The sequence below is a fragment of the Neofelis nebulosa genome, chromosome 12 (assembly GCF_028018385.1).
Source record: "Neofelis nebulosa isolate mNeoNeb1 chromosome 12, mNeoNeb1.pri, whole genome shotgun sequence".
Taxonomy (NCBI): Eukaryota; Metazoa; Chordata; class Mammalia; order Carnivora; family Felidae; genus Neofelis; species Neofelis nebulosa.
Window position 1 is genome coordinate 92,933,215 of NC_080793.1, and position 10,016 is coordinate 92,943,230.

The 10,016-nt window shown below is 60.2% G+C and overlaps 1 protein-coding gene across 2 annotated transcripts; it reads right to left on the minus strand.

Moving 5' to 3' along the window:
- Positions 1-1,892: 1,892 nt before the first annotated feature.
- NXNL2 (nucleoredoxin like 2) lies at positions 1,893-9,766 on the minus strand. 2 transcript variants are annotated; one of them, XR_009251918.1, is made up of 4 exons: positions 9,490-9,766; positions 8,987-9,305; positions 2,185-2,432; positions 1,893-2,100 (listed from the first exon to the last, which is right to left on the minus strand). XR_009251918.1 is itself a non-coding variant. In XM_058695896.1 (3 exons), exons 2-3 carry the CDS (start codon positions 9,286-9,288, stop codon positions 2,264-2,266), a joined length of 471 nt encoding a protein of 156 aa, XP_058551879.1. In that variant the 5' UTR covers positions 9,289-9,305; positions 9,490-9,766; the 3' UTR covers positions 1,893-2,263. The 2 variants fall into 2 exon arrangements, 1 of the variants encoding a protein (XP_058551879.1); XM_058695896.1 differs by having other exon boundaries at positions 1,893-2,432.
- Positions 9,767-10,016: the final 250 nt, after the last annotated feature.

Genomic DNA, 10,016 nt, shown 5'->3' on the forward strand with positions numbered 1-10,016 from the left:
GGAGGCCGAGCGCTGGGTGCTGGGGGCCAGGTGTGCCGCCACTAACTCCCAGAACCTCAGCATGTGACTATTTGGATACAGGGCCTTAAGGAGGTTATTAAAGTAAAATGGAGTCACAAGGGTGGCCCTAATCTAGCCTGTCTGGTGTCCTCCTAAGAGAGGAGGCCACAGACATGCACAGAGGGACGACCTCATGAGAAGGCAGGGAGAAGACTGGTATCTGCCAGCCCAGGAGAGAGGCCTCGGGACAAATCACCCTTCCCACACCTCATTCTGGAATCCAGCCTCCAGGGCGGGGAAAGAAGAGGTCTGTGTTGTTCATGCCGCCCTGTCTGTGGACTTTGTTATGCAGCCCAAGCTGACTGATACAGGTGCCAAGAGGTTCAAGGTGGGGCCAGAGAGAGAAGGCACGGTCCCCTCCCCCCCGACACACACACATCCCCTCCCCCACTGTGAACGAATCCTTGGGGAGTCTGCTGAAGGAAGCAAGGGTGGACAAAGTGCAAAGGGGACCCCCTGAAATGTGAGGGGGGAGGACCCCTGTTCAACTGTTTGTTATAAAACAGGAGGACCCCTCCCATAAATTATGTTTTCTCCCGGGGACAGGAAGGACAAGCAAGTTCTCTGCAGCCTCTCCCGATAGGGCAAGGGTCGGAAGCGCATCTGTAACCACCAAGACCAGTGGGGGCCTGTTTTCCCACCAGGCGGCTGCTGCTGCACCCACCCCGGGGCTGACAGTGGGCACCACCTCAGAGCAGCACCCACCCAGGGCTGGCAGCAGGTGCCACCTCGGAGGAGCACTGCCCTGGGGCTCACGGAGGGTGCCACGGTGGGGGAGCGTCTGCCTCAGGCTGACGGCAGGCCCCACCGTGGAGGAGCACCGCCCCGGGGCTCACTGTGGGCGCCGTGGCGGGGGAGCACCTGCCCGGGGCTGACAGCAGAGGAAAAAAGACTGCACATGGGGATGAACCCTGACAGCTTATGTGTCTGCGTGCCGTTTGTTCAGCGGCAAGAGTGTGCCCCAGAACCCCGAGGCAGTGGCCCCCCAGCCCCGAACCTCCTCCACAGAAGCTCCAGGGCGGCTCTGACACCCACCCGAGGGCCAGGTCCCCAAGTCCCCGGGCTCTGGGTCCCCGTGGATGCTGTGACCAAAAGGGGAGAGAGGGGCCTCGCAGGCAGTGTCACAAAGGAGTCAGCAGCCTGCAAGGAGCATTAGCACCACGGACCATCCCCCCAGCCCCTGTCCTGTCCAGCTGTGGCTTGCTTTCAGCTGGGTGGTTATGGTGACTTCTGGGAAAGCCCGCTCCAGGAGACACGTGGTGCGTATGCTCTGAGCATCGATCGTACAGCAGTCAAGGCTGCCGGTGGAGACAAGAGCACGGTGTGTGTCTGGTGTAGAGTGTGTGTCGTAGGGCGTGTGTGTGTGTCTGGGTGGTGTGTGTACGTGGTGTGTGGGGTGAGGTGAGTGTGGTGTGTGTGTGTCCATGTGTGTGCATGTGTGTGCGTGCTGGGTGTATGTCTGTGTGTGTATCTGTGTAGTGTAGTGTGTGTGCGTAGCATGTGTGTGTATGTGGGGTGTAGGGCGTGTGTGTAGTGTACAAGGGGTGTGTGTGTGTGTGTGTGTGTGTGTGTGTGTGTGTGTGTGTGTGTGTGGTGTGCCAGCGGTGGCCGGCAGTGCGAGGGCAGAGGGCTCCTGGCAGAGCCTGTGGTGGCTCCCGCTTACCTGGACCCATCTGCACCCGCAGGAGACGCGGGTTTGACACCGTGAACGTGCAGCCTCGAGCAGCTGTGAGACTGGAAACGGGAGCACAGTGTGGAGACCAGCACTGGGGGAGCACCTCACTGTCCCCGTGCGAGTGCCTGGTTTGCAGGGACAAGGAGGGAGATCAGAGGGCTGTGCCGGAAATGTTTATTAAAGCGTACAGATTCTGCAAACTTCAGTGATACATGAGTCGTGAGAACTTAGCAGTAACCGAAGTAGGTCTCCAGAAGATGTATTCGTAAATGTGTTCTTTCACCTGAGGAGTGGTATAAAGACGTGTTTTCCATGGATTCCCAAGAGCCCAACGGGAGCATACTCAGGCTCGCGTGAAGACAGCTCTGCTAAGAGTGCTAGAAATAAGGATCCGCAGGCTACGGGATCCTCCCTGGCAGTGTTTCTCTCTGCCGGGACATAAACCGTACCAGTGCGGGAGGGGAGGAAACGGCCGCTCCCCTTCCCGTGCTCAGGATGCAGCAGCAGGTGCCCCCGAGACCCCCGGCGTCACCCGGAGAAATTCTGAAAGATGTTGGCCGCCTCCACCCAGCTCTGGAAGCAGGCCAGCCCCCGCTCCCGGATCTGCTTCCGCCCTTTGTCGGTGATGACCTCCCCGCTTGGTTTCACAATCACCAGCCTGGGGATGGCTGTGATGTGGTACCTGGTCCTCAGCTCCCTGCGGGACAGAAGAGGGAGGGCCGGGTCAGCGGGGGAGTGGGCAGGCCGCCACACCCACGTCCCCAAGGCTGGCTGGCTGGCCGTGCAAAGCCTTAGCCCCCAGCCTGCCCACACCTTCTCTCCCTGCTGCGAGCCTGTCCTGGGGGTGTCCCAGGGAGGGGACAGGTGTGCTGTCCCAGAGGGGCGTGCACAGGGAGGGGACTGCTCTGAGCCTGGGCTGCCCATCCCAGAGCCATAGGTGCGTGGGACCACGGAGCACCCAAGAGGTGGAGGAGTGCCAGCAAAACTGAATTTCTCATCTTCGTTAATTTAAATTCAAGTAGCCACGAGTGGCAGGTGGCTACCATATTGGACGGTACAATTCTAAACCCACAAATATGCCCCAATAAATTTATATCCCTCCTCTGTCTCAAGAGGCTGAAAAACACCAGGTATACACAACCATCAGTGTTAAAACTCTGTGAGTTCCAACAAAGCTGTGTGAGACTTTCTGCCCCTCAAACTCAAGGAGAGGCTGATTTACAATATGGACGACACATTTCTTGGCTACTTTTTCCGTCACGTGTAACAAGTATTGTTTGCATTGACGTAGGAAAAGGAGCAACCACCTCCTTTGTCTCTCCCCTTAACCCTCTCCTAAATGAGTGCCCTCAAGACAGGGCAGCTGATGAAGACCCCTCCCCATTCCCAAGGCCACCTTGCAAGTGTCTCTCATTCAGTAATGTGACTGCACTCACCTGTCACCCTAGGGACTGTGGGTCTGCGTGGAAGGAAAAACGCACTTGAAACCCTCCTGTTACCAAGTCTCCCCATCACGTCTCCATCAAGGTCTTCCTGCTGCCTTCTGGCACCCAGGCCAAACACAAAGGCATAAATCAAGCGGGAAGAAGACCTCCCGCCTCCACCCAAAGGAAGAGAGACTCATCTCAAACGTCCACGGGACCGTGACACACCCAGCATGTTCTCGGTCACCAAGGGATCGTCACAAAATTTCAAATAAGCAAGAGCACACAGACCACTTAACCAGACCACAATGCAATGAAAACGGGACACCAATACAATGCAGCTTTTGGAATGAGTCTAAAAACTAACTAACCATACACTACCACTACATGTGAAACAGCAATACAGACCACAACACAATCAAAAGGGAACAATATGGAATATACTTCTGATCTGCAGCCGTAGACACAATTAGACATAGGAAGTTGTGGTCCTAAACACACTTTTCCAAACGACTTGTAGACGAGCTGTGTGACTGACTCAAAAGGCAAGAACAGGACTGATGCAGCAGACACTAGGAAAGGCAGATGGCGGAAAGAAGTCACAGCAGAGAAACGCACAAGATCCGGTGAGCTTCAAAACGAACCTGGCTGCAGGAAGACCTAACGGGCCAAGGCACTACCAGCACTGCTCAGGGGAAAAGGAAGGCACGGGAACATCGGTCCTGGGCCCACGGCGGATTCCACCCTGCTTGCAAATGCAGGCAGGCGGGCGAGGTCACTCCTACTATACCCAACTGCTGCCAGGACCACCAGGTCCCGAAGGAAACCTGCACACGGCTGCCACTCCGGCAGCTTCTGGAAGCTGTTGCTCACGTGAGGAAGAAACAGCCAAGGAGGAGAGAAAAAGTGTTATGTAAGACTGATCATCATCTGTGGAGCAGACACCAGGGCTGACACGCACAAACCACAGACATGGAGAGACGCCAGCCCCGGGACCAGCTGAGGCCTTTGCTGACAAGCCAGCTGGCCCGGCAACTCAGGGGTAGGCTGGGGGGTGGAGAAGACCCCCCACCAGTGTTTTAAGGATGCTGAACAACCCCAGAAATTTGAAGGGCCTATGAAACTTGCTTTCCCCCAAAGCATAAGACAAACACATGGGGAAAAGAGAAACGGCTGCACAGCCCTTGGCCTGAAGACTGCAGGGAGGTGGCCAGAGGCTGCCACCAGCTTTGTCCAGCAGCTCAGGCAGATGGGTCAGTGCAGGGTCTTCACCCTGGGCAAGGTGGGGCGGGCAGTGCCCACCACGTCAGAATGGTCCCGCGGGGGTTTTGCTACCCAGGGCCCGGGGCTCACCCCCAAGGCCAGGAGGTGCCCCACGTGTGCAGCAGCAGTGCTAAGGGCACAGGGTTCCCAGACCAGCAGCAGCAGCACCAGGGAGCTCATTAAAAGTGCAGAGTTTCCTGTCCCTGCTGGGGTGGGGCGGGTGGAGCCCACAATCCCTTGGGTTCACGCCTGCTGAAGCATGCAACGCTGCCAGTCTCCCAGGGCCGCCTGCATCCCCCTCCCTCCACCATCCAGTCACCCTGGGGATGGGGGAGAGAGCAGGCAGTAAGGGAAGCTGAGAACGGTGCCCTTGATGGCCTGGGCGGTAGAGGCATGTGGCTCCCTGCTCAGCATCCGTGACACTCCACCTTCTGGTATTCACTAGCTGTAGGACTTGGGCAAGCTAGCTAACCTCCTTGTACCCCAAACTCCCCATCTGTACCATGGGAAATACCTCCCTGGGTTGTTGGGAGGTTTAGATAGTTAATATGCATACGGGATAGCTAAGGGATTGGCACGTAAATGCTCAGAAAACACTGGCTGTTATTGATGGAGCCATGTCCAACCCAAGGTGGGCCAGCTGTCCAATGCAGCACAGCCATTGAGTGCTGGCTACACCAACCAGCACCGGAACGGGTAACCAGCAGACTCAGAACTAGTGCGATTGCACAGAACACTTTCGTGTGAGCTAGGAGAGCGGAGGGTGTGAGATTACGCAGCCCGAGGCACAGCAGCCACTCTGCCACCATGAGGAGAGACTGCATTTGCCAAGTGGCCCCTGGCTGCAGCCTCAGCATGAGGCAGGCATGGCAGAAAGCAGAGCCATGAAATTGTCCTCGGTGGTTTCCCACCTCCCTGGAGACCAGCTCCTGGCTGCTGGGCGTGTAACTGAAGCCCATCAGTAAATCTTTATAGTTTAAGCTTTGGGCTGCTGCTGCTGCTGTTTCACTCCCTCGAAACATTAAATCAAGCTCTGACAGGTGTCGGGCGGAGGCGGAGGGGGGTGCAGGCAGGCTGGGCTTTGAGGAGTGAGGAGGAGTCTGGAACAGACATTGGCTCCAGAGTATCTGCAGTCAGCCATGTGGGCCCTCGAATCCCCAGCCTGGCAGCGTCTGCGTGGAGACGACCGTAGCCCTGGAGCTGCACGGAGAGGCTCGCAAGCACTGTCTCCACCAGCTTCGGGCGCGGTGTCCTGCGGGAATGGACGGCACCTTGGAAGGAGAGCCCCGTGGCCGCACAGAGTGCAGGCATGAGAACTCTGAGCGCGGTATGCTCTGGGGGAGCCCGAGGGCCCAGCTCAGGGCGGGCGCTGCTGCGACAGTGGCTCCCTCCCTTCACCTAATAGCGAGTCCTCCACTGGCACAGCCACTTCTGGGTGGTCATGGCAACGCTGGTTTCCGTCTCTTCCCACCCCCCCCCCCCGCCCCCGGGCCAGCAAATCTCTGCAGTGGCTCCAGCCAAGGAGCAGCCCACAGGCGCCAAGCATGGAGCAGCAGCTGCTTCCACCCTGAACGCTAGAGACACTGCTCACACGGGTGGCACTGGGCGCAAGACAGGCATGGGCCTCCCGGGCCAGAAATGCCCCTCATGTCCCCAGTGGCATGGATGAGGAGGAGGGGCTGCTGGGCGGGGAAGTGAGGGCTCCAGGGTTGGGGGGCTGCAAGCATGTGTACGAACTGTGGAGGTGGGAAAGGTATGGGGTATTCTGGAACACTGCTGTCCAGTCTGCAGAGGGGGTCACAGAAGGCTGGGGCAGGAGGTGAGTATGGGGCAAGTGTGGGAGGGCAGGGCAAGACGTGGACTGAGCCCCCTGGGCAACAGGGACCCCAGAGAGCTGGGGTAGGCACAGCAGGACCAGGCCTGCCTCAGACAAGAAAGATGAGGTGGGTTCCAGAACAAGAGTCCATTAAACATGGACACTGGGGCTGAGGTTAGAATATTCCAACGGTCCAGGCCCTGCCTGAAGGAGGTAGCAATGAGGAGGAAACCAGACTCAGCAGATTCAGTGCTTAATGGGGACACGTTGAGTCAGGAAGCCTGGCAGGTGGGGGGGAGCTGGAACGCAAGGCTGGGGAGATGGCAGGGGGCACAGGCACCCCACCAAGTGGGTGGCTTGGACGGAGCCACTCTCCACCCATGAAACGATGCCACGGCCAAGTGTCTTTTCTGTGCAGTGCAAACCTGTCAGGAGGCACCCCATCCTCCTGGCCCACGGTGGGGGTGGTGGTCAGCGCCAGAGCAGACCAGAGGGGGGCAGAGTCATTCGTGGGGGCCTCCTGGGGTACCAGAGCCCAAGTGGGTACCAGCATTATTAACAAACAATCATAAAGGCCATGAAAAATCACCACTGAGCAGATCTTGCGTGCGACAGCAGGAGACAGGAATTCCTGCTGGCACTGGGCCCATAACAAAGGGAAAGGAGATGGGCAGGACACCTGTCCTTGGTGTCCACAATCAGGCCGCTCACCCACCTGCACACAGGCACCAGCCGCAGGGACTTCAGTAGACATGTCTGTCTAGGGCTGTCGACGCCCTGCAGCCATGTGGCCTCCAGCCATGCCCAGGGCACCCGTGGTGGCTCCCCAGTGATTCCTCCTCCTCCTCCCCTCACCTGGGACCCAGTGGGTAGCCGCTGAGGAGGAAAGCCCCAGGGCCCTGACCATGACTGACCTAGCGGGAGCAGAGCACTATCCCGGCTAGAATAAGGGAGTAGCTCCAAACATTCTCACAGAACATCCCACTTCCTACCACAGAAACTGCAAGGACAGAGCCAGTGTGGTGCAGTCTGGAAAGAGGAAGGACGAGGTCTCACCAGCACAAAAACTGACGCTGGACTCTTCTGGAGACCACGCTGGCCTCCTGCTGCCTGCAGTGGACCCTAAGGGCTCTGACCGCGGCACAGGAGAAGCGGGAGGGAGCTCCGCAAGGCCGTCCCCCAGCAAGATCCCAGGTAGCCCCGAGGAGAAAGAGGGAGGAGAAGCTCTAAGCAGAGACTCAGGTTCCAGAGCCTCAGCGGCACATCTGCGAACCAGGACAAGGTGCTGGCACGTGACCGCCAATGGCTCCAAACTCCCGGGTCAGGGCCGCCCTCATACACAACAGGGGCCTCATCACCCGGCAGTGAGCCCCCGTGCCTCCATCAAGCCACAAAGAAATCCCCGACCCTGAGCGTTGCCTAGTCACCCACACGGTCCCCCTGCCACTTTCAAACCTGTACTGGTTCCAAGGCCGTGCATAACTCTGGTGCTAAGCATATCAGAGGCATTCGCAAACACCACCAGAGGAGATGCTACGGCGAATCCCTCTGCCAAGTAAGTCACTGGGACTCACCCTCTCAAAATTGTCACTTGGGTTTGTTTCCACTGTCGCGTAATCTAGACATCTGTAAGATGCTCCTGGAGCGAGGCCTCTAAGAAGCAGGTGCCCACCTGGAAGGCCTGAGCCTCACCTCCTCCTCAGCGTCCCTGCGGCATGTGTGTGTGGGAAGAAACGTTCTTCTACGGACCTTTCCAAAGCCCCCTGCCACTTTTAACTGTTCACAAGCCAATTCATCAGGACAGCTCGGGGAGGGAGGTGGGGGGTCCATCACAACTGAATGACAGCCCCCACCCCCCCCAGGACCATTAATGAGAAACATGCCCTGTAAAACACACCCAGAAACTCACTCCATGTCCATTACAAGGATGGTGGGGTAACACCGTGTGCAGAGTGTAAATGCTTTCACCACAACAGGGACCCCAAGGTGCAATCAGAGCCCAGAGATCCTCCCCACCCTCCCTCCTCCCCCCTCCTCCCCCCTCTTCCCTCCCACCTCCTCTGTCCTCCCTCCTCCCTCTGACCTCCTCCCTCCCATTTCCTCGGTCCTCCCTCCTCCCTCCTCCCTTCTCTCTCCTCCCTCCTTTCTACCTTCTTCCTCCTCCCTCTTCCATCCCACTTCCTCCATCCCACCTCCTCTCTCCTCTCTCCCACCTTCTCCCTCCTCCCCAGTCAGGTCCCTACCCCCTGGGGATTTTTGTGGCCTCTGACATTAACCCCAGGAGCCCAGGGACCTGGTTCTTCCTACAGCTGTGGAAATGGTAAACACCTTCACTTTCAGGCAATTCCAGGCCTGGCAGCGATAACCAAGCCGCACCCCAGCCAGCAGAGAGGGAGTTCCTCCAGCCTTGGAGTTCTGTGCGCCCCTGGGCACTGCCCCCAGCCTCTCGCGGCAGCCGACGCAGAGACCCAGTTCCCACGCGAGCCTCCCGAGGCACCCTCTCCTGCTTCCACACCCCTCCCCGAGTCCCACCACCGCTAGGCTCCGCAACAGCCACATCACCAGAGCTCCTTGGAAACGCAGACCCGCTAAGTCAGGGCCCGGCTCTCCAAGTCCCCAGGGATGCGGCAGCCCCACGGGACCCCTCGGGGGCCTGGGGTGGGGGCCACGAGCGACGCCGGGGAGGCCCGCCCGAGGGGCGGGGGGAGGGACGAGCTCCACGCGGCCGCCCAACCCCGTCCCACTCACTGCCGGAAGGGATCGTGGAAGGGCAGCGCCAGCCAGGCGCCGTGCAGCTCGCGCATGAAATCCAGCATCTCCTGCGCGCTGCCGTCGGCCGACACAAACACCACCGCGAAGGGAGCGGGCGGCCGCGCCTCGGCCACCAGCTGCACGTAGAAGTGGCAGAGCAGCGGCGTGAAGTCGCGGCTGGGCGCGCACCAGCCGGCGGCGAAGTACAGCGCCACGACCTTGTTCTGCAGCTCCTCCTCGGCCTCCACCCACGCGCCGTCCCGGGTCAGCAGGCGCCGGCCGCCCAGCACGTCCACCATGGCTTGGGCGCGGACACCTGCGGGGGAGGCGGCGGGGAGCTTGGGCGCCGGGATACCTGCGGGGGGCGGGGGGGCAGGGAGCACGGGCGCAGGGACACCTGCGGGGGACGGGGGCGGCGAGGAGCGCGGGCGCACGGACACCTGCGGGGGCGGCGGAAGCATGGACTTCCACGCAGCACCCACAATTTCGGGGACGGATACCTGCGGTCGCGGAATACCTGAGGGGGACGGCAGTGAGCACGGGCGCACCGACTCTTGCGCGCGCCGGCGGTGAGTGCAGAGGGACGGTCACCCGCGGGCGGGCGGCGGTGCCGCACAGGACCCGCTCGGGCTGTGCCGCTACCTGGGGCCCCACCTGCTCCTCTGCCCCGGCCCCGGCTGCGACACGGGCGTGAATACTTGAGGGAGGAGGGACACACAGACACCCGCGGCGACCCCGAAGCGGCGGCTGCGACAGCACCCGCCTCCCGGAAGCCGGGCTGCCGGGCCCGCCCTACGCCTCGCCCACCACGCCCTCTCCGGAGCTCCGCCTGCTCTCCGCCCCGCCCCTCCTCTCCTCTCCGAGGGCCCCCATCCCGCTCGGCAGTGTCCCCAGTGCCCCGCGCCCCGCCCATCTCCGTTGCCCGTATCCACGGTCCTCTCTGCGCCCCCGCCCCACGTGTCCTGATGACCTGAGAGGTCACAGTATTGACGTACCAAGGCACGCTGGAGGCCCTCAGGATCCAGCA

Bases quoted from the DNA above. Each gene is read 5' to 3' on its own strand.
- NXNL2 (XM_058695896.1), bottom strand. From the start codon at position 9,288: ATGGTGGACGTGCTGGGCGGCCGGCGCCTGCTGACCCGGGACGGCGCG. The intron at 2,433-8,986 runs GTGAGTGGGACG...TCTGTCCCGCAG, and splicing joins TTCCACGATCCCTTCCGGCA to GGAGCTGAGGACCAGGTACC.